This window comes from Elaeis guineensis, chromosome 7 (genome assembly GCF_000442705.2).
Source record: "Elaeis guineensis isolate ETL-2024a chromosome 7, EG11, whole genome shotgun sequence".
Classification (NCBI taxonomy): domain Eukaryota; kingdom Viridiplantae; phylum Streptophyta; class Magnoliopsida; order Arecales; family Arecaceae; genus Elaeis; species Elaeis guineensis.
The window spans coordinates 24,397,805-24,421,966 of record NC_025999.2 but is presented as its reverse complement, the minus strand read 5'-3'; the positions used below and the strand labels follow the sequence as shown (position 1 = coordinate 24,421,966).

General features: G+C 36.4%; 2 protein-coding genes across 3 annotated transcripts; both read right to left on the bottom strand.

The window, feature by feature from the left end:
* Positions 1 to 7,556: 7,556 nt before the first annotated feature.
* On the bottom strand, positions 7,557 to 9,157 carry LOC105061465 (uncharacterized). Its single transcript, XM_010945519.4, has 3 exons — positions 8,807 to 9,157; positions 8,661 to 8,714; positions 7,557 to 7,878 (listed from the first exon to the last, which is right to left on the bottom strand). Exons 1-3 carry the CDS (start codon positions 9,092 to 9,094, stop codon positions 7,645 to 7,647), a joined length of 576 nt encoding a protein of 191 aa, XP_010943821.1. The 5' UTR covers positions 9,095 to 9,157; the 3' UTR covers positions 7,557 to 7,644.
* Positions 9,158 to 9,792: 635 nt separating this feature from the next.
* On the bottom strand, positions 9,793 to 23,422 carry LOC105061464 (sorting nexin 1). Of its 2 annotated transcripts, XM_010945516.4 has the most exons (12): positions 23,218 to 23,422; positions 19,722 to 19,979; positions 19,484 to 19,621; positions 14,314 to 14,449; positions 13,907 to 14,040; positions 12,978 to 13,052; positions 12,459 to 12,618; positions 11,214 to 11,347; positions 11,024 to 11,092; positions 10,716 to 10,795; positions 10,297 to 10,357; positions 9,793 to 10,209 (listed from the first exon to the last, which is right to left on the bottom strand). In XM_010945516.4, the coding sequence occupies exons 2-12, from the start codon at positions 19,731 to 19,733 to the stop codon at positions 9,991 to 9,993; spliced, it is 1,218 nt and encodes a 405-aa protein (XP_010943818.1). In that variant the 5' UTR covers positions 19,734 to 19,979; positions 23,218 to 23,422; the 3' UTR covers positions 9,793 to 9,990. The 2 variants fall into 2 exon arrangements, with proteins under 2 accessions (XP_010943818.1, XP_010943820.1); XM_010945518.4 differs by lacking the exon at positions 23,218 to 23,422 and having other exon boundaries at positions 19,484 to 19,618; positions 19,722 to 19,938.
* Positions 23,423 to 24,162: the final 740 nt, after the last annotated feature.

Below are 24,162 nucleotides of genomic sequence, written 5' to 3'. Positions count from 1 at the left end.
CATTGCCCTTCATCGACCAAATCTTAGAACGGTTAGCAGGATAAAGTTTCTTCTATTTTCTTGATAGTTATTCAGGGTACAATCAAGTACCTGTATTTTTCGATGACCAAGAAAAGACTACCTTCACCTGCCCCTATGGCACCTTCGCTTTTCGACGTATGCCATTCGGGCTCTGCAATGCACCCGCTATATTTCAACGGTGCATACTGGCCATTTTTTCGGATATGGTAGATAAATGTCTTGAAGTTTTTATGGATGATTTTTCTGTGTTTGGAACCACCTTTGAGGATCGTCTTCATAATCTTTTCAAAGTTCTTAAACGGTGTATGGAGACAAATCTTGTCCTAAGTTAGAAAAATAATCATTTTATGGTACGAAAAGGAATTGTATTAGGACATATTATTTCTGAAAGAGGGATCGAGGTAGATAAAGCCAAAGTTGAGGTCATTTCAAAACTACCACCCCCTACTTCGGTCCGACAAATATGATTCTTCTTAGGTCATGCCGGATTTTATAGACGCTTCATCAAAGACTTTAGCAAGATTTCAAGACCCTTGTGCAATCTGTTGGCCAAGGATACATCATTTGTCTTTAACGAAGACTGTTTGAAAGCATTCAACACATTACGAACAGCCCTGACAACAGCACCCATAATAAAATCTCCTGACTGGTCCATTCCATTTGAGATTATGTGTGATGCCTCTGACTTTGCAATAGGTGCCGTCTTAGGCCAAAAAATCAATAAGGAGCCACATGTGATCTATTATGCTAGCAAGACTCTTTCCGATGCCCAATTAAACTACACCACAACAGAAAAAGAGCTACTAGTAGTAGTGTTCGCCCTTGAAAAATTTTGCTCATATCTGTTAGGGTCTAAGGTTCTAGTTTACTCTGATCATGCGGCTCTGAAACATCTCCTCTCAAAGAAAGATACTAAACCGCATTTGATCAGATGGATCCTTCTTTTACAAGAATTTGATCTGAAAATTCGAGATAAGAAGGGTTCCAAAAATATGGTAGCTGATCACATCTCCAGGATCTTAGTTGAACACACGATAGGCGTAGATGAGGTCAAAGAGAAATTTTCTGACGAACAATTTTTTGCAATCTCCTCTAGCCGTCCTCCATGGTTTGCCCATATTGTCAATTACTTGGCAACGGGACAAGTACCTTCTCACTGGATAAAACAAGAAAATGATCGATTTTTCTCGTAAATTAAATATTATTTCTGGGAAGAACCTGAACTATTCAAATATTGTCCTGACCAAGTTATTCGCCGTTGTGTCTCCGAGAGTGAATTCCAAAGCATTCTCACTTTTTGCCATTCTTCGGCATGTGGGGGACATTTTAGTGAAAGAAAAATTGCAGCAAAGGTGTTGCAGAGTAAATTTTATTGACCGACCCTATTCAAAGATGCACATGAATTCAGTCGTAATTGCCTGCGATGCCAACAAACAGAAAATATTTCGAGAAAAAATATGATGCCCCTATCCCCTATACTTGTAGTAGAAATTTTTGATGTTTGGGGAATTGATTTCATGGGACCCTTTCCCTCCTCATTTGGATTCGAGTATATTTTGGTAGTAGTGGACTATGTATCAAAATGGATAGAGGCTATGGCAACCCGAACCAATGATCACAAAATCGTGATCAAGTTCATTTAACATAACATCTTTAGTCGATTTGGATGCCCAAGAGCCATAATTAGCGATGGGGGTACACACTTCACAAATAAGCACTTCGACATGCTAATGAAAAAATATGGAATAACTCATAAAGTTGCCACACCTTATCACCCCCAGACAAGTGGCCAAGTTGAGGTCTCCAATAGGGAGATCAAGCATATTCTTGAAAAAACGATAAGACTCGATAGAAAAGACTGGTCAGCACGCTTAGATGATGCATTATGAGCTTACCGTACTACTTTTAAAACACCCATAGGAATGTCTCCTTATCGACTTATATTCGAAAAAGCTTGTCATCTGCCGGTGGAATTGGAACATCGTGCATTTTGGGCCATACGGCAATTTAACTTTGATATGAAAAATGCAGGTTCCAATAGAAGACTTCAATTAAATGAACTTGAAGAGCTACGCAATGAAGCATATGAGAGTGCCAGAATTTATAAGGCTCGAACTAAAGCGTACCACGATAAATTCATTGCACGAAAAATGTTCGAGCTCAATCAAAAAGTTTGGCTCTTCAATTCTAGGTTGCGTCTGTTTCCTGGAAAACTTCGCTCACGTTGGGACGGATCTTTCATTGTAACTCAGGTATTTCCTCATGGAGCTATAGAACTCAAAAATCTTAAACAGGAGAACACTTTTAAAGTGAACGGTCAGCGATTGAAACCTTACATAGATGGAATTAGTGATGGAGAATTAATTGAATCTGTTGATTTAGTGGATCCAATACCGCCATAATACTCAATTCAGTCTGGCTGAAGACATAAAACTTAGCGCTTGTTGGGAGGCAACCCAACGATTTCATATTTTTTTTTTACTTTACCGCAGCTACAGGAATTTAGAACAAGAGCCTATTAATCAATGAAGCTATCTTCAACTTTCGAAGCAGAATTATCCCAGGTGCACTCTCTCCTTTTATTTTCTTTGCTTTTCTACTCCATTGAGGATAATGTAGATTAAGTTGAGGGAGGAAGGAAATGAAAATTAATCAAATCCTCGAGTATGGTCAGAAATAATTAGTTTTGTGTATCCAAATTTTATTTTGATTAAGAGTCAATTAGGCATCCTAATAAATGAATGATTAACGGTCAAGATAATTTTAGAGATACTGAGGAATAAATTATTAAGAAAACCCAATGAATAGTAGGATTTGGACTAGACCAAATTTGAGGAGTGATTCTACAATCCTCTTCTTACTGATCTCAATAAAGAATCTGCTTCATGAGAGATTGGGTGAAAAGGTCGAGGTATGCAAAAAAATTATCCTTAAAATATACTTTTTATTAAAAAAAAAATATTGGTTTCCTACTGAGTAACCGGGTCCCTTCGCCTAAGTAAGTATTGTGATTCACGTAAAAATGTGGGCAATGTTAAAAAAAAAAGGATAATAAGGGGACTAAATTGCAAGAAGATAATAAACCCCTCTCACATTAAGTTAGAGGATTTAAAGAGTAAAGTGGGGAGTTGGTGAAAGAAAAGCTCTTGAAATTTTTTTAGTTAATACTCAGCCACTAATTGGGTCAAATTGATAATCTAATGAAGTATTTCTTTAATGATCTGATCAGGTATCATCTACCTTTTGGGATGCCTAACCTAACTTTTTAGTCAAGACCGAGTCGGTACACAATGCTGATATATCTATTTTACTCGAGGACGAGCAAAATTCAAGTTGGGGAGCGTGATAAATACTTAATTTAAGTCATTTAAAGCAAAAAATTATAGTTAATTTATTTTATTTATTAAGAATTTGATGTTTCTTTTTATGTTTTACAGGAAAGGTGATCGCCGATATAAAGAGTCCGATTCATAGATCAAAAAGACTTAAGTTTGAAGAAAATTAGATTTAAAATAAAATTAAAATAAAAGAAGGATGCATACGGTATTATAAAAAATGAAGATACTATGCAAGGAACCCAAAAGGATATAGATGTAATTGTAAAGAAACAAAAGTTTCCTTTTGGAATAAAAAAATTTTCTTTTTGAAGCGTTAACGCGTGCGTGAGTGCGCAGAAGGCTCACGCGGGTGCGACGCAGAAGCAACGCGGGCGAGGCAGCGGGCGTGGGTGCGGGCGTGAGGCAGACAGGTTTGCGGGGAATTTGATGCTGTGGACACAGTGACGAACAAATGCTTATTAAAAAGAAAAAAATATGATATTTAAAAATACTTCAAGAGGAAGAATTTGTATTTTCTTTATCTATTTGTGATCTTTCTATCTCATCCATCCATTTTTTAGTCCTTAGTATTTTCTTTAGTCCCACATTGAAAAATCATGTAAAACTCCTCCCTCCTAACACCTATAAAAAGGCTTTTGTACTCCCATTGGAGGGAGAGCCCAGAAATTCTTCTAGAGCCTTGCATAGAGGAATAGAAAGGGACTACTTCATGAGCAGCTAGGCTAAGCAGTCTCGAGAGTGGAGAAAAAATTTTATAACGACACAGAGATGGTTTATTGTTCTAAACTTTCTTGTATTTCTTTATATGCAATAAAGATTATACTTTTTATTTAAATCGTCATGAGTTCTTTATTTGCTCTCTTTCATATGCTTTTATTTATGCTTTCCTGTTAGATTAATATTAGGAACAACTTTTACTTTCCGGAGACGCACCGTGATCTACGGATACGGGACGTGCCGAGGAAAAAAAATTGCTTACCTAGTACTTTCCAGAGACACGCCGTGATCTACGGGTATGGGGTGTGCCGAGGAAAGATAGATATTTTTTCTAAGATTAATCGCATCTATTTAATTAAAAAAGAGATACAACTCTGCTAGTGCAAAATTAATTCAAAACTCCTGAGCTCTTTATTTTCTAATTACATGAATTTTAAAATAATTTATTTTTTAAATCAAAACAACGTTTCTTTCTTTTATTTTGTAATCTCAACTTAGCCCAAGGTCCCTGAGGATACGATCTCGACTCATCCTACCTACGTAGTGAGTAGAGTTATTTTTGGTGCTATCAACGACTACGCATCACGTACAGAAGGACTCTCTTATAAGATGGCGCCCACCTTTTCTTATGTGAAATTGGTTTTATGCCCCCCACTTCACCATGTTAAAAGAGTTCTAACTTAGGTGGACTCTTGACTCAACGCCTACATGGAGATGGAGTCCTAATAGGAGAAGTTTTCTTTTGTGCACTTTAATTCCTTATGTAAGAAGGATTCATGCCTTCTTAAGATCATGCCCCATAAGAGTCCATGGGTCTTGGAACCCTTGGCGCTCTAGTGGGTAGGGTTTACACGAGAAGAGTTCATATTGCAAAATAATTTCTTATGCTCTTTTAAGAAGAGCACGGCTTCTTGAGATAAGATCTAACACACGCTCCTCTCTCTTATGCTTTAATTCCTCATGCCCTTAATCTCTCTCTCTTGCCCCATGGGTTGTTGTGTGAGAAACTCTCATGCACTTCCTCGCTATGTCTCTTACATGTCTAAGGAGTTGGACGTGGTCTAAGGTGTTGGACATTAAAAAGGGTTGGGATGCATGATCCAATCCTAACATCAAGTATTTTCGTACCCAATAGTTGGGTATATGCAAGAAAGAAAAGAGAGAGAGCGTGTTGAATTTTTTTGAGAAGAAAATCAAAAAGGCTGAGGATCTTGGTTTCCTTGAGAAGGAAATCAAGAAAGAATTCTTGATTTACTCGTGTGAAGTGTGATATATGAAAAGGAAAGGTTGAAGTTCTTCAGAAAGATTTTAAGCAAAGAGGAAAACATCCATCATCAAAGAGGATCTCTACAAGAGAGCTAGCACCTCAGTGAGATCAGATATTTTGATCAGACAATGACTTCATATGGATACTTATAGAGATCAAACGCGTGTGTGGTTTCAAAAGAATAATAAAGACATCCACGATTATCAGATTGCAGTGAAGAACTATTCGTGCAGAGATGAAGATTGATCTTCTTCTTCTTAATCTTAATCTTAATAACTTTGAGGGATCTAGGGTTGATTCGAGATGAGATCTCGTATCTTTAATAATCTGAAATTAATTTTTATTCCATTGCATGATTAATTGAAAACTTTATTTTATCCTTCCACTTCGCATGTTAATCAACCCCTTATTTCTAACATCCATCCCAGCTTCTTTGGACTAGTACATCTCTGACCCCCAACCGAAAAAGTTGCTGCCATTTAATGCATGGCTTGAAGTCTTTTATAAGAAGGCAAATACTGAAAATGCCAAGCCAGCAAGAGCACTAAAGTTGGGGCTTGGAGTGGATAGTGACCAGGACTAGCCCACTCCTAATTTGAATTCTTTGTTGTCTATTACTGAAGCAGAGGATATTGTTGTGACCCCTATCGCCAAGTCACCATTGGGCAAAGGATAGAAGGATAAAAAGAGGGAAGAGAAGTAGAAGGGGAGAAAAGAAGAGAAAATAGGGGAAGAAGAGAGGAGAGAGAACGGAGGGACAGAAGCTACAGTTCTAAAGAGGGGAAGGTAATATCTATTGAAAGAAATCTAGAGTTTCTCTCTCTAGAGAATTCTAGAGAGAGAAACTGTCGGCTTAAAAAAATTTAGAAGCTGAAATCAGAAAAATTACACACAAATGAAGTAGGCAAAGTAGAGCTTCCAAACAGAAAATAGGATAATTTTTATTCTGAAAACTAACCAGATGTTTTAGGTTGAAATCAATAATTAAATGCCAAGTCATTTTGCATGAGTACTCAATGGCAATTTTCAAAGTTAAAAAATTCAAAAATCATGGTATACACAATAAGAATTTGAAAAGAAAACAACAAAAAAAAGAAAGAATACTGGAGGAAATAGATAATCAGCTAGTTGTTATGTGCTACTTCTTCTTCTTTTTATTTATGGGGAGCAATGTGGGATCTGCATCTCTATCTTAACAATTCAAATACATGAACAGCATTGTAAATTAGAAAATGGATAAGATGTTCGTAGCACACTAATATCGATTGGACCTTAACCTACTATTTTACTTATACATTATTTGTATTAACATGTACCCTTACTAAATGCACTCATCTTTGTTATACTCTCTTCTGTTATAAAAGATGAACAAGAAAAGTGTAAAAGTCAAGGGGTAGAGTATATCTACGATAATTGCAGGGTAGATGTTGAGATCACAATGGTCCACTTCATTCCTTTATGTGTGCATCAAGCATGCATAGTGCTAATACTCTATAGGTTGCTTATTCGTTTGTTCTTCCCAACTTATGCCAACAAATTAATTGTTTCCATCCATATCTGCATCATGATTTTTTTATTGAGAAATATGTGGTAGTAGCTCAAAGTTCAACAAATTCGGATCGGATCAAAATCCTACGGGGCATTGTAAGGATCAATATATTCACTTCGAAAAATTGCTTGTTAGCTTGACCTTTCAACTTGAATTCATCCTGATCTTTTCTCAGTGGCTCACATGTGGGTTATGGGTATGAATTTAAGTAGATCTTCAAACAAAGGGAAATAAAGGAAAAGAAAAGAAAAGAAAAGAAATAGTTCAGTTCCTGGTAAAACAAATATGGATCTAAGCGGTCCCAATCTCATTATTATTTGTAAACTCTTGTTTTATTTTCACTGGCTGATCGAATAACTTCCAAACTACCATTGGATACTCAATGCAATCAAGGATTATTCACTGATTCATTTTTGTTCCAGTATGTCGCTTTCTTTACATCACTGGGTTTTCTCTTTATATATATATAACTTGACTTTTAAATATTTGAGATTTTTCTGAATTTAAATGAGTACTTCCACAGTTCTTCTGAATTTTGAATCACTGCCCCTATCTACCTTTTCTTTTTGGTGTCTATAAATGCCACCAAACTTGTGTATGCAGTAATCCGGAAGATCCTTGTTAATTAATCAGGTATAAGGATGTAACTTGAACAAATTACCCATCAAAAAACAAGCGAGACGATCATATATGTATATAATCTTCAGCACTGTAGAGGGAGAACAATATTCTAAGGCAAGACCATCATATTCTCAAATACTTGCAATCTGAACTGATTTTTGGAGGGCTTGAAGAAGGCTTCTCATGATTCTTTCCTCGCCTGGAGGTGCTCGATCTTTCAATGGCCCATTCCTGATGGCTCGAAACAGTGGACCAGAGTCATCTGTCGCCGGAAAAACCAGGCAGTCTATGTACACGCAAACTTCGGTCTTCCCATCATCAATATTTATGAATCCCAATCTGGCTCCTCCTTCTACTTTGTCCACCTAGTGACACAGCTTCTAGCATTATTAATGTGCGATTATCCTCATGCATAATAGGATTTCATGTATCATTTTCATATGTCAATAGATATATGCACTATATGGTTAGTAACATAGACTTGAGGTACTGCAATGCAATCTTAATTCAGTTTTTTTTTTTTTTTTCCTTTGGCTTGAAAAATAATCCAATATCTATTTGTGACATGAAAGGATAAAATAATGCAAGAAAACAATTTTAACTTGTTGCACTATAAACCTAGAACCTCTGATTGCAAAGTAGAAGGGTGTGACCTTCGGGATAATAAAACCCTGATCAGCAATCACAACCACCAAATATACAAATCACAATAGTTTGAATACAACAAGCAAAGGTTTTTAAGGAAATTTTTTTTTTTGTTTTTGTTGTTGTTTTTGTGTTTTTGTTCCCCCACAAGTAAGTGAGGACCACCATGGAGATTTATGTTGGAGATAGCATTTGCATAGAACTTCAATTTTTTCTTGCTTTATTTTCTCTTTCTCAATGCAATAAATATTTTCCGCCGACTCTCTAAAAGTTTTACTAATATTTTTAAAAAACAGAAGGGCTTTTTGAAGATATTATTGACTCTAGTTTAAGTTTCTTTTTGGATTTTTCAGAACAAAAACAATACCAAACAGTTCCATAATTTTTGATATCCTATAACCTGATGCTAGTTCAGGTGGGAAACCTATAATTGATCTTGCTGAAATTTTCTATGAGATAATGGAAAGGAGGGATTTTAGTTTATAATGAATTGAAGGCTGACCTTGAGAGGGACTGGAAGTGGTAGATTGGCTCCTTGGCACAGACTATTAGCCCACTGTCACAAAAATACATCATCAAAACAGGCTCAATTCCAACCATATGCACCTCTCATTAGCCAAACAAAAACTGAATGCAGAACAAGAGTACCTGAAAGAGTAGGGTCTCAAACCGGGCAATATCGGTGTTCGGAGGCAGCTTCATGGTCCCTAGAGAAACTCCATCATCATCATCATCAGCAACTTGGACACTGCCATCCTTTTCTGGTGAGGCCCTCGGAGAGGAAGTGTGAAAGGAAGCTCGCCAGGGCTGTCTCAGTGGTCCAGTCTTACAGAGAGAGAGAGAACCAGTGGAGCTCCGGCTTACTGAAAAAATGGATTGTTGTGACCTGTGGTGGCAGCATGGAGAATGGAGGTGGAGCAGCCTTGCAGCTGCCATGGTGTGTAATGGAGAAGAGTGACTGTAGAGATGTCAGTGATATATGGTTTGGATAGGCTTTTGCTACGTGCATGCTTCAGCCTCACATATAAGGTTGGAATGGATAAGGCTCTATTCTGCAACTCAAAAAGGTATCAGGTTGGATTTCCTTTGTATCCTGGGAGTTTAGACGATACATAGACGCCAGAATAGCCCTTGGTGAGCTCCAACTCATTGATTCATGGTAATTCACATCTGGGGATTTCACTAAAAGAACCTTTTTTTTTTTTGAAAAAAAAAAGACTTTTATTTTTAACATGTTTTATATGAGAAATCCCCAAAACAAATTTATATCCTATTGCAATGGAGAAAACATGTTATAATATATACCCTATTCATCTTCAAAACATCATGACAATAAGTTGAAACGATTAAAATGATATCTTCAATTCGATTAGATATTTATTCTCATAACAGTAAAATGTCAGGATATTTGACCCAATTTTTCCTTGTTTTAATATCTATAGAGAAAACACAGAAAATATCAGGATTTTGAGATAACCAAAATGAATAGCAGAATACAATATCTCTGACATTATATGAAATGGATCAGGTAATTATCAGTATAGGCTGATTGGGTCTAAAAGCTTCAACTCTTCAGCTTCTACCCACCAAATAATTGCATCAATGTGTTTAGATCCATATTAATAAAAGATGGATAAAATAAAACATCTCTTCGTAGCATTTCTCTCCATGGTAAGGCCCGATATTTCTACAATTTGTTACAAAGCAACCAACTCCACGTATAAATCACATAGTGAACGAGAAAATCTAACCTCAGTTATCACAATTTAATGAAAGCCTCTTCTATCTAACAATTAAACACAACCACCTGATGCACAAATGTTTTCCGTAATTTAACTACACAAGGAAGGAGAACAAGCATCAAGCTTAGGTACAAGGCTGCGCCATGCATCCGCAATCTCATTAGCAAGTTTCGCCTGCCCCTTGGCAAATTCATGGAAGGCAAGCCCCAGATCTGCAGTCTTTTGTTCCTGGAATCGCACCATCTCTTCACTCATCAACTTGACAATGGTCTCAAATCTTCTAGTTGCTTCCTCACTCTCTGCCTTCAACTGCAGTGTACCCAAAAGAACAATCAACCAAAAGGGGATGCATGTTTCAATCATACTGAGGCAAAACAGCATGAAAAAAGTGCTAACCTCTTTGTATTCGATTTCTGCTTCCATGGCCTTCTCAGATCGCATAAGCATCAGCTTATCACTGCAAAAACCAAATGACAGTGATGAACAACTATTTTAATTTTAAGAAAACACATGGAATTCATTTCCATGTGGACAAGTCTGAAGCAGAAATTAATATACCAAAGACAACACAGGCCTATTAATTGCAGCTCTCTCTCTCTCTCTCTCTCTCTCTCTCTCTGTCTGTCTGTCTTATACCCTTTATTGGGGAGAGATATGAACTCTCATTATTTGGAAAATGACATTTATGTTCACGAGAGGAAGTTCGCTCATGCAAGTGCATGCAGAATGAACCATACAGATTAACGAACCATATCAAGGACACTAAGGTAGAAAACAGAATGCAGAATAATGGGTAATAAAATCTTGGATCATACAGATTAATTTCCTTTAACTTTGTTGTCTCAGCCAACTCGCATTGCTGTCTGAAAGCATTGGCTCTATCCACCATAGTGGCCTGTTTACAAACATGAGCAAAATGATTAGCAAGCATCATGATTTTAGCGAGGACAATTAACGCATCCATTCAATGACAAAAGGCCAGGACTGATGGATTTCTCCCCCAAATTTTGCAGCATTTTGTAGAAAATTCATGTTTTAGTTATCGTTCTACTACAGGATTTAAATGCCCAAATAGGAATCATATTTCAAGATGTGCAGGTAGCAGAAACTGAATCAAACCAACCTTGATAGACTGAACTGCACGGACATAGTCCTTCAAAGGTTCTTCAAAATTCATTAAAAGATTGTGAGCCTGCATCACAAGCTGGTTCTATCATTCCATAAAACATAACTAGAAAAGACACTCATAGTACTTGTAAGACAACTTATTGGAAAAAAAAAGAAGAGCATGAAATTTAGGTATTGCAAACAACCTCCTTCTGTAGCTTGATTGATAACAACTCTGATTTTGAACCAAGATCAGCGAACACCTTCCCAAGAGAATCTCCTTCACAAGCACCCAAAAGCTTGATTGCCTTTCCAAAGTCTGACAATGACTGTCCCAACTCTAATAAAATGATGCCCAAAATCACGATCAGTTTGGTTCAGCCTGACAAAGAATCAAAAAAAAGAAAGCATTTCTGTCTTCCCTAAATTTTTTACATTAGTTAATGGGTTTAAACTGACCGCTGATTTACTTATGACCCGGTCCAAGTAGTTGCACTTCACAAGGGCTTCTTCCCTCTTAGAGTTTACGAATTGCAACCGAAAGAGAAGGGGAACCAGCAGCTCAGCATTGATCACCTACCATTATAAGCTCTAATCTGCCTTATGGAGCATTGGCTGACATCCCCAACCCCACTCCACAAACCCACTCCTCCACCCCCCACCCCAAATTGGAAAAAAAAAAAAGAAAGAAAAAGAAAAGAAAAGAAAAGAAGAAAACACCACCCCAAGCCATAAAACATCCACTATCCATTGTGCATGGAGTCCTTGATCCCTCACCCCATCCTTGGTCATGACTAACCACTATGGCACCCCCCACCCCTCTGCCATTGCCTCCTTCACCCCAAGTCCAGAAATCTGGTATGGACTGGACAAGGTGTTCACTGGAGCTATAAAACACAAACTCAGTGTGCATGTGTGTGCAGTGTGAGAGAATGTGTGTAAGCGTGAGAGAGAGGGAGAGGGATGCGCCAACCTAGTGAGTAAAGATGGCCGCTTGATAAGGAATTTAGTCCAGAAGCGCACATGCACGCATGTGATAGAGAGAAAAACAGAGAGAGAGAGAGAGAGAGAGAGAGAGAGAGAGAGAGAAGCTGAATAAGAAAAACAGGGATGGAATGGCTGTTGAAATAGTGCATGCATGACCTCGAGATGTGAGAGAGACCAAAGAACAAACCCACCCAAGTTGTCTATGTTGTGATCTCACTGTGATTTGCCCTTGTGCTCAATATCTTGTACCCATTCTTTTGATGATAATTACAGCATTACACTTACCAGTACCAGAGGGACTTCATGAAGGGATTTTACTAGTAACTAGTAAAAAAGATTATATGCCATTGGACAGGATTGAATGGACAGCTTCTTCTAAAGAGGAAGCAAAACCCAACAAGAAAATGATAGGGTGGAAGAAAACAATCTATTGTGTATAACAAATACAATGCAACACCTACTACCTCTGTGTCTCTTCACTAGACGATAAGCCTGCCTCTGTGCCTCTGCTAGGTGGTCCTCAAGCTCAAATATATAATGTTTCAGTTTCTCATATTCAGGATTAGACTCTTCCACAGGCTTCTCCTTCCCAAGAACAACATCACTAACCTTTGATTGTACATCCTACAGTAAGCAAATATTTAAGTCATTATGTGCCTGCCAAAATCAAGAGAAACAGCTAACATTCTCTCTTTAAAGGAAAAAAAGTATGAAAAACAATCCCATGAAACAGTTAAGATAAAGCAAATTGTCAGCTAACAATACCAATAGTACTTTGTCATATCAGTGCTTATATTTTAATTGTATAGCCAGGGTTTTTACAGTAAATTTCTGGAATAAAGCATCCATGAGACTGTTTTTGACTACACTGACAAGGAGCCTATATGTGTAAACCGAAGTGCCTTATCACATTTAACTCAAAAACCACCTCAGATACACAGGTGAATACCTTTTCAACTTATGTACTTCTTAAGCAAACATACCTTAAATATTTGTATCAAATCCGCAGGCTTCTTCTTGAAAATACCAGTCTCTTGAGACCTTGCTCTCTCCATTGTCTGCAGCAGTATCATGATAATCTCAAATCAAAATCTGTAAAAATAATTCTTCAAAAATTATTGGATCCTGACTAATCAGAAGAAGCAATGATGCTTATGCATTTTCAGCAAGCAGAAGTAGGCGAATCAGCTTACATTAAATACGATGCATGTCAAAGAAAATTCTAAAATATTTATGTATCTTTAATATGTTTTTCTAACAATAGTGATCATCTAAATAGAATTTGATCAGAATGGACCAAAAGGCATAAGAACCTTCTGGAGATGTATGTTAGCAGTATATGTGATCTGAGTCAAAAGATAAATATATAAACAGTAAGCAGTATATAAGGTGAATGAATCAGACACTCAGCTCCCACAGCCAAAAATCTGCAGTGAGACTCCACACCTGATACATGCACAAGCTTTTTAAAAGTACAGGAGGTTGGGGCATGTCACTTGAATGGGGGCATTGTCAGGCATTGCCACACATCGTTATTAATGATAGATCAATACCTCATTCACGCTTTGAAAAGAGTGTTTTTAGAAGTAAGCCTCAAAGTCATATATAGCAAATACTGGTAGGGAAACATATAATTCCTAATAGTGAATTTGTAGTGTCCCTCCTTGGAGAGGATCCTATATTCAGGTTTGACAGCTAGAAAAGAACATCCAAGCTATTTATAGAAGTGCAAAAAATCAATCAGATATGATCATAATAATATTTTAGATGGCCTTGGATAAGATCTCACCAGGCAACACCCAATGTTTATGAAATTGGATATGGACTGTCAGCTGTTCTTATAAATAAATTAACACCTACCTTCAGAAATACAAATGTGTAGATAATTCATGGGTCCACATAAAGATACTACCTCTTCATCCTCCTGCAAGAAGGTCCTCAAATCCTCACTTTGCTTAAGTTGAGGGTGAGAAGCTATTCGATTTATGAATATGTCCAATGCCTGACGTCTCATCTCAATAAACTCGGCACTGAAGCGGAACTTCTCTGAGTATTTCACAGACAAAAAAGACTCAAATCAGTAATGAAGTTTAACAATATAAGTAAATAAGCCAATTGTTTATTCTGCACAAGCAAATAAAAATGATCCATAAAGTCAAAACCATACAGATGGGGCACGGGTTGTAGATTATGAAGCCATATATGTGCACTGTCCATCACATATATCATGTCTTGTGAATGCAGCATTTCAGCCTTTTTTTTGATTTATGTAACATATAACAGAGAAGCAATAACTTGAAAAAGGCTTTTATGTATTACCTACAGCACTCTTCTCTGGAAGAGGAGGAATAAAAATCCCTCTGTACTTCTCAGCAAGCCTATCATGCAACCACACAAAGTCACTGTAACGGCGAATGACAATTTTCTCTGGCCCTTGATATTCAGGTAAATTTGTCTGATTATAAACAAGTGAAATATTAGAATGGAAAATGAGCATAAAGGATTCTGCAGCTTCTGCTTTATGCTTAGGTACGAGATGCCATTGGTATATCGGAAACCTCTGACTAATACTATAACATAGATGCAAGCAGTAGAACTCATTATGAGAGTGATAAATTGATAGAAAAAAGCTGTTACATCAACAGTCTTCCAGGTGAAAATGGTGAAGAACACAATCTTGCAGGTTGATGTGTTGCAACTGATAATTTTATGTTATTTTTTTCATCCTTTTTTTTTTCCAACTTGCAATCAAAAGGCAAGTGAAGAGAAGTAGGAATCTGTAGTGCAAGTAAAAAACGTGCCAATATGCAAGGAACCTACATATTCAGAAAAAAAATTAAGGTATTGTAGCTATCTATTGCCACAAAATAACAAATAAATATCTAAAAGAAAAAGAATAAGAAGATAACTTCAGCAACCTTTTGTATCAGACAAAACTCAGAGATTGCTTATGATTTAACATATCATTACCCCAACATGTAGATTATATTGCCCAGTGCATACAAATTACTGTCCTTATAGGCATAATCCAGTTGTCCATATGTTTCTAGAACAGCAGAAGTTATAGGAAATATTAAAGCATTTTGCAATAAGCCATGCCACCATCTGAGACTGTTGTTCATGTTTATGTAACTCCAGAAGAGATATTCCTCTCTGATTTAACAAAAACAAAACCATAGGTCCAGAAATCATTCTTGGAGCTAAGATGTAAAACTTAGGGACAGTGATTTTGTTCCAATAAAAAACATTTTCAAAAACAAATCATAAATCAACTAATAAATTGATTTTTTTTTTTTTTTTTGGGTGGGGGTGGTGTGGAGTGGTGGAGGGGGAACCTTGGCAACAATTTTATGCTAAGAGTTTATAACAAGTACAGAATATTATTTTGGAATTTTGAAAATTTGATTATATATATGCTCTGAAATATGTCTTTTGCATGTACACCCTCATAAAATTATGATTTTTTTCTGTGTCTTTGTAAATTGCTTTTGCAACTTTGTCCTACTTATTTATTGTTTACAAATGTTAGACAAGCGATTGTTTAGATGCAAAAGGTCTAAAAATACCCTTCTAAAATAGCACAAATGCCCTTGAAAACTTCACAATTGCCAACTCAAAAAGAAATGCAGTGGTAATATTGCAAGCTGGATTTTGTTTTGGTCCAGTCAAACTGTAGTTAGCCCAACATTGCTGGACAGACATCGTCAATAGGGTATAGCTAGAAGAAAAACAATTTGCAGAGGTACAAATTAAATTACATGTTTAGTGACAATATAAAAGCAAAACAATCATAATCTGGAGGGCATATATGCACAAAAAGAAACTTTTTTTTTATAGTTTTGCCAAAAATATGTAATTGTACATAGATGAGGAATGGAACTAATTAATTGGTGATAGACCTACAGTGATATACCTAATCAAGAATAAACAAGCTCTCTTTTGAGAATAGTTAGTGAAGTCATCTCAGAAATAAATCCATTGAAGGATATGACAAAAAGTAGTTTTTTTTTTTTTTTTTAATGCACAAGTTCAGGTCATTTTAAAGCACCATAAGGCAGCGAACAATATCAAACCCCAAGACTACAAAGTCCAGAAAGTACAAGGATGATCCTTGGCATCATGCAATTTTTCTCCCAATGAAACAACCAATGACCAGAAGAACACCAAAATAACTTGAAGAACAACAAGAAAGGAAATTAATGAAGAAAAATATACGCAAGAAATTAAGAAACATATTTAGTTAATTTCATATTTTAAAAGATCACACATCTCTTAGAGGGGCAGTGATCAAAATGGGTGATATTCTGTCACGTCACTTGAACAGCCAAATTAAAGAATATAAATTGCAGCAAAGAAAAAAGGCATGATGAAAAAGATTGCTAGTGAAGTTTCAAGGTAATTTACATTAGCTAAAATAGTTGATTCCCTCAGCTAAAACTTAAAAAATTTGCTTCAAACCAATACACAACTCAATGAGAGAGAAGCATCTTAGGGAAAGAAAATTTTTCTTTGAAACATCTCCAAATCACTTCATAAAATTTAATATCGTCCAAGATCTCCGGCTCTTATATGGTTGTCAGATCAGCAACAAAAAATAAAGAATGATAAACAAATCCTTCTTGCGTTTGAGGGTTGATAGGTCAAATCTTGAGCTGTTTAGATTAAAATGAATGATCCAAATTTTATGATCCGGATCAAAATGGCCCTAAACAATTTGGATCTCAGTTTTGAATCAAGACCAATTAGGACTATAAGACCCAGATTTGTATTACGAATTATACAGTCCTTTGGATCATAAGATCGTGCGCTGCATTAGATCTTGTGGAATTTTATTCTGTATATTTATTTGACCATACAGCTTTTAATATTACTTACGATCAAAAAGTCTGGAGCAGTAAAATTAGCAAGCCCATTATATGGAGCTTATTTCCATATTTGTACAAAAATATGTTAAAATCTTATTCTTGTGTACCTACAAGAATAGTTGAAATGATAGGTAGTAAATGAATACCTTGAATAACTGGATATGGTGTTTGTTTTCATCAGAAATTCTCTACGGGCTTATAATGGTGGAAACTAGACTGCTAATATATATGGCATTGTATTGGAGGACGAGCCGATTGACAGTCTAAACCAATCCAATCCTAGTCTTGACAACATTGCTCCAAGCCATTAAGAATGGTTGCAACCCAAGCCTCATAAATGTTAAATTTCCTTCTAAGGGCATGTTTAGTAGCATCTTGTTGGATTCAGCACAATAGGCGGAGAAAAAGACCGGAGATAGGGAGAAGGTGAGGGAGCAGGAGAAGGGAGAGGGAGATCACAAGGGGCCATGGCCCAATTCTAGCAGTATTGAAGAAAGATGTCCGAAGATCCTTTTTCTTCTTAATATAGCAGGGATCAGACACATGACACCTGCTCTCTCCCTCTCCTGCTTCAACTTCCTCCCACTCTCCCCTCTTGCATTCTCTTCCCTGTCAATCCTCGCAGATCTGACAGGATGTTGCCAAACATCCTGCAAGTGAGATAGGAACACATCCGTTGGATTTCCATCTAATTTTATATCTTGCAAGCATATGGTAATATTGCATTTTCCTTTGTACTCCAATTTCTAAGTAACCTTTTCTGCATTGTTAAACTAATTTGATGGTCAAACCATTAAACAAGCCTCACAATCTCATTAATCTTTTTGACTTAGCATCAAGATATTGATCCTATTGTTAGTTATGGACTTGGTTACAACTCTCTGTTTCCCCCTCCTCTCATGCCTATCACTTTGTATCTCGACATCATTTCAACTATTGTATCCAATATGCAACCACTTAGCTGAATCAAGAGAATCCATAAAAAGTTAAGCTTTCAATAGAAGAAAGGTTCATTTCGAAGACACAATCCAGATAATTTTTCTTCCTGCTTGCAGCAAGGGGCATAAGTAGAACATCATGACCTTTGTACTCAATAACCAAATCAAAACAATATAACAAGTTTGAGAAACAAACTTGTTACTCCACTACCACCATTACTCTGAATCGTATATGAAAACAGGAGGAATTAACTCGAAAAACTCTATCTTCATAAGAAGAGTATTGCTATTGGGCTCCATTTATGTGCATGTGAGAAGTTCTCTCCGCCACATAGCAGGAGGACATCAACACAACTCCGGAAAATGGTGATGCACAGCTGGCCGGGGAGGGGGGTGTAGGGGCTAGAGAACTTATATATGCATGAACCAACCACCCTAAAGCATTTTCCACAAAAGAAAACCACCCCTCTAAAAGTCACTACACAATCTTTAGACATCATTAAGTCTGAGAAGTCAGCTGTTACAGCATAAAAGACTAGATTATGCATCAGATTCCTTCTCCATAAACATCAGCTTGAGACAACCTTTGCTGGGCAATATTCATGACTCTAAGAATTTCTGGCTGTAAAACAACCTTTCCTCCATTAACAAACACTTTCCTAAATTAAATAAATGATCTGGACAAATTAGCACACAGAATCATACTCATATCTCCAAATAAATCTCAAGATATACTTAATAAAAATGCAGAAAAAAAAACTGAAGTTCGCACACAAAAGACAAAATGACCGGTATTGTGTAACTCAATACAAATAAGGAAATAATAACATTCTCAGAAGCATGACAATCTAGCATCATAAGCAGGAAGCCGGCGCATTAGACCTGAGGATACCTATCTGCTGCAGCTTCCCCAATTTGCCTGGTATGACCATTTATTCCATAACGAAAATTTTCTATGACAACCATTCAGTTCTGGGTGTAGGTACATTTAACTCCTGAAAGCACCTACAAGTGACCTAATGAGACAAGCTGAATGTATCTATACTCACAGAGATTGAACGAGATGAAGATGAAAGAGCAGGGAAAGATGACTGGAAAAATGAATCGAGTGAGTAATTTACTCAATGTGAAGCTAATCTAAATGGTAAGAGACATTGCTCCGCATGCTGCGCAGCAAGAAAGTGAATGACAAACCACATTAATAACTATTTGGACTTTAAAGCTTGAAGTTATCAATATATCGAAGAAAAAAAAAAAAACAGTAACTATGAGCACTGAGATATCAAATACATCTAATCAGCTTCAGATACTAATATTAGCCATTTGAATACCAAAATTATTAGCAGTTCCAGAAAAATTACATAGTTAGCCTTTGCATCATATGCCAAATTTATAATTCATAGGACCCTAAGGTTTTAATTCATCAAAAAACAAATCAGCATCACTCAAATGAGATTATAAAAAATTAAGCAAAAAGATGAAAACTGAATTTTTTATTTAATTTGAAGACCATTCAACGGAAAAGCTAACCAAAGAAATCATGACGAAAAATTTCGGAATTTTCAAAAGAAGGACAACATTCAACCTAAACCCATTAAATCATTCGTGTAAACTCCCGAAAGCCCTATCCCGGATCACGAATCTACGAGGACGACGACCAAGAAAGATCGAAATTTGGGGAATTACCTTGGTGATGACCCGGTAGGAGATGTAGGCCTGGACGCCATTGCCCAATTTGACGGGGTCCGTGACGGTGACGGAGAGGAACGGCGGGGCCGATGGAGATCTAGGGCTCTGGGACGAAGAACCCGGCGGACTCCGCTGCTGCCAGAAAAATAAATAAAAAGAAAAAATCGAATTCCAGTTAAGACCTCAAATCCTAAACGCCGATAAGGCCAAAGTAGGTGGTATTTCTCGTTATTACCGGCGAGATCATGGCCTCTTTCCTCTTTTCCCAACGGCGAGGTGGTGGAGGAGGGGACGGGGGAGGTGGACTAGGCGAGAAGGAAAAAACGAACAGCAGCTCCGGGCCGTGCGCGACGAAGTATGATACTGCTTTTTGAGTCTTTGAGGTCCACTGGATCTCTAAGCCCGGAAAAGCCGTGAGATTTTGCCACGTCGCTCCGATCGGAGTTTGGAAGTCTATCTAACGTGTGATTAGATCGCTTGATATCAGATGGTCCTGGAAGTTTTCAGGGGATTAGCGCGTCCCTAGCATCGCGAGGTCTTCAGATTTTTTTTTTTTTTTTGTTTAATAAAATGCATTAAATGCAGCAATAAAAATAAAAAAATAATAAGATAAATTATATACCTGACACGTAAACTAAGTCAATTTTTTTAAAATAATTTATAAATTATAAAATTTTAAATTTTAATTCATGTACTTTCTGAATTATTTTAATATAATCTTTTTTTTCGAATTCTTATCACTTTCTCTCGTCTAAAATCCTAACCGGCAATAATCAATTTTTACTTAATGAAAACCGTCTGGTGAATATGAAATGGTATAGATGATGTAGCATACGAATGATGATATGGCACGATGGATAAAAATTTTTATTTACTAACATGGCATAGATGATGATGTGGTATTTGATGTAAATTTATTTCGAAAGTATTCAATCACCAAGAGATATATCAGACTCATAGATGACGTGGCATAGATGGCGTGGTGCATGCATGATGACATGGCATGGGTGATGATGAGCATCTGATATGGTATTTTTTTTTTCAATAGTATCCAATCATTTATAACACGTCAGCGCCTATAAGTGACATGGCATAGATGATGTAGCATAGGTGATGATGTGGCATATGATGTGAAATTTTTTGAAAATATCTAATCATCAAGTCCACATCAGCAACCCTGTGCCACGTCAGCACCCATATGCCACATTATCACCCATACCACATCATCGCCTATGTACCATAAATTATATTTTTCATCTTTTAAATTTCATAAATGTTCTTAAATGATCATTATACTTAAAAAAAATTCTAATAAGGTCTTTTGATTTTCTAGTGCGATTTTTAGTTTAATCTTTCCAGTAGGATGGTTGGGAAGATGATGATTCTGATGCAAGATAAGTCATTGGATGCATTCAAAAAGTCAAAAATGACATCAGTATTGAAAACAGAGAGCTGGGTCCAGATCCAAAGATGGTCTCAAAATAGATTAGGTTCAGAGATTTGAAAATCATTATTATGAACATAGCAGCGATAATGAAAAAGTATGCAAGCTCCATATTCTCAGTTTTACTATTATTGAGCTTGCTAGTGCTGTCGAATTTTTCCTTAAAAAGGAGTAAGTTGGTAATCGTAGACTATGCAACTAAGGATCTTAGTCATTTACTCCAACTGGAGTAGCATAGGTACGCCCAAAGAATAAATAAATCAAAAATAAAAATTATTTTCTTTGTCTTTTATTTATCCTCTTTTGCTTTCATTCTTCTTAGGATCAAATCAAACTTTCTATATTTGCTTTGTATATATTTATGTCTATTATATACGTATGATGGGGTGTTATATATGAGTTGATGATGTAAATCTTCTTTTTTGTATATATTTATATCTATTTTGATACAAGATAGGAAGAAAAAAAAGGATAGGTTAAGAGTATGATTGAAGATTGAGTAAAATCGATAATACAATAATATATTATCAAAATAATTTTTTAATTTTTAGTTTATATATTACCTCTTTATATTAGTTTTAATTATTAAAATCATATTAGTTTAAATTAAATCATATCTGAAAATCAGGGGATCTATTCTATGGTTGAGATCCTAATTTGGGGATCTACCTACTCCAGTTGGAGCAAATGCCTGAGATCTTTATTTGTATAGTCCATGATTACTGATCCGTTATTTTTCAAAGAGAAAGTCGATAGTGGCAGTGAACTTGGCAACGACAAAATTGAAAATGCCGAGTTTGCATATTTTTTCGTTGTCGCTACTATATTCATAATAATGATTTTTAAATCTCTAAATATGACATGCTTTGAGACTATCTTCAGATCTGGACCAGCTCTCTCTTTTGAATACTACTATCATTTTTGACTTTTTGAATGCATCTAATGACTCATCCTGCATCAGAATTATCACCTTCCCTACCATCCTACTAGAAAAATTAAACTAAAAATCATATTAGAAAATCAAAAGACCTAATTAGAATTTTTTTAAGTAAAAGGATCAATTAAGAACATTTATGAAATATAGAGGATGAAAAATATAATTTATGGTATATGCACAATGATATGGCATATGGATACTAATGTGGCATTGGGTTGCTTATGTGGCATGCGGTGATTGGATACTTTCAAAAGATTTTATATCAGATGCCACATCGTCACTCATGCCATGCTATCTATACCACGTTATCTATTGGTGCTGATGTGTCACTAAATTATCAGACACTAATAAAAAAATATGCCACATCATCACCCATGTCATATCATCATGCATGCACCACTCCATCTATGAGTGCTGACATGTCTCTTGATGATTGGATGTTTTTGAAAAAAAATTCACATCAGATGCTACATCATCATCCATGCCATATTAGCAAATAAAAATATTCATCCATCATGCTATATCATCATTCGTATGCCACGTTATTTATATTATGTCATATTTGTCAGACATTTTTCACCACATAAGCATCGATTATTGCCAGTAAGAATTTTTGGTGAGAAAAAATAATCAGAATCTGAAGAAAGGACTATATTAAAATGATTCAGAAAGTATAGGGACTAAAGTTTAAGGTCCATTTAAAAAAATTCGATTTAATTTAAGGACTAAGAACCTAATTTATCCAAAATAATTTTTTTTTTGATAACAACAGTCTATCAAACGAAATTCCTCCTGCATTAGCCATTAACAAGTGATTCATAGATGACGGTACTTCTATAGACTACATCACATCCTCAGAATTAGCACTACCAAGATTTGCAAGAGAATTGATAATTTGATTTGTCTTATGGTACATATGATTGCAATTGAAGTTTGACATGGTGCTTTGAAGATAAGTGATGCTTCTTAGAGCCAGGTATTAGATAGAGCCCCTCCCATTGATCCAAGAGATCGCAGTCTTCAAATCACCCTCCAAAATAATCTTATCAGACTAATAAATGTCCACTGCAGCTCTGAGACCAAGCCAAGCTGCCTCAACTCAATCATAGGCACTGAGTCCATGTTAATGGGGACAGCAGCAACAAAGAGTACTCTTCCCTTATCATCCCAAGTTATAAAACCAGCTTCCTATTGAGATTCGAATGTATAGCAGAATTGGAATTTAAAATTTTTTAATATGTATCAACAACTGAAAACAAGTGATCCAAACCCCAAATCCAAAATCACCTTGTTGATGTCAATCAAATATAAAACATAAAGCATATAAAAGAGAGACCAGAAATGATATACCATACATAAAAATCTGAATTGCCCACTAATTGGTTTTCTTGAGGTATCTAAATGTATACCCTCCAACGACGATCCACATGGGTCTTGATTTAGGACTCTCCTCAATTTAGATTCGGTGAAATTTCTTTCCAAAAAAATCTGCAGCTCCTTTTCTTGCATCACCAACTCTTAATAAATTATTCTCTCCTTTCTTCCCTCTCTTGGATATGTAATCCTCTCATCTCTTAGTCCCTTTTGCTATCCAACCTTTGGATATTTTGAACCCACACCCAAGCCCTATGTAATCAGCCATTTTCAGCCCCTAAATCATGACTAAAAAGAAGTCATGGATATGTTCAAAAGCCCACTAAACCACCCAACACTTGGGCATCAAAATCAGAGGTACAAAACCTCTTTAGGCATGAGATATGGAGGAGTCCTTCTCTCAAAAGACTCCTCCCTAGGGTGCAGATAATCTGATGTGTGAAGACATTCTTTAGGGAGGTCACGGAAGGCAACTAAGCATCCAACCTTTGGACATTTTTCACTGCATGGAGTCCCCCTGTGCACTGTCCTTTTTTTTAAAAAAAAAAGAGGTGTGAGGCATTTTTCTATTTTTAGCGTGGAGAGTTTTTCTGATTTCCAACTCTTGAATACCAAATAAAACTCCAGAAAGCACGTGGGAAAATCAAAAGGGAGTGGGCTCAAGGGACGCGACTCCAAAGGGCGTGAAACTCTTTCACGCAATTGGAATGAAGAGGCATCTCTTGGGATAAGGTGCGTGAGCTCAAAGTCAAACATTTTTCCCATTAGATAAGGACTAGAACCACTTGACGTCCAACCTCTTTTGTGTGCATGAAACACTTCCATACATAGAGAAAATTGGCATGGAATTAAGAGGGTTGCGCCTCCTTCTTACATGAAGAGATAAGAAGGTCAAGGAGAGAAAAAAAAAGGCATGGAGGA

Excerpts from the sequence above, each read along its gene's own strand:
- LOC105061464 (XM_010945516.4), bottom strand. Across the intron at positions 11,348-12,458 it reads TCTAGTGAAGAGACACAGAG|AGTTGGGACAGTCATTGTCA; the intron begins GTAGTAGGTGTT and ends TCATTTTATTAG. Across the intron at positions 10,358-10,715 it reads AAGTTAAAGGAAATTAATCT|TGATAAGCTGATGCTTATGC; the intron begins GTATGATCCAAG and ends TGGTTTTTGCAG.
- LOC105061465 (XM_010945519.4), bottom strand. The coding sequence starts at position 9,094 with ATGGCAGCTGCAAGGCTGCTCCACCTCCATTCTCCATGCTGCCACCAC. Across the intron at positions 8,715-8,806 it reads TTGAGACCCTACTCTTTCAG|TGGGCTAATAGTCTGTGCCA; the intron begins GTACTCTTGTTC and ends TTTTTGTGACAG. Across the intron at positions 7,879-8,660 it reads CACTTCCAGTCCCTCTCAAG|GTGGACAAAGTAGAAGGAGG; the intron begins GTCAGCCTTCAA and ends CTGTGTCACTAG.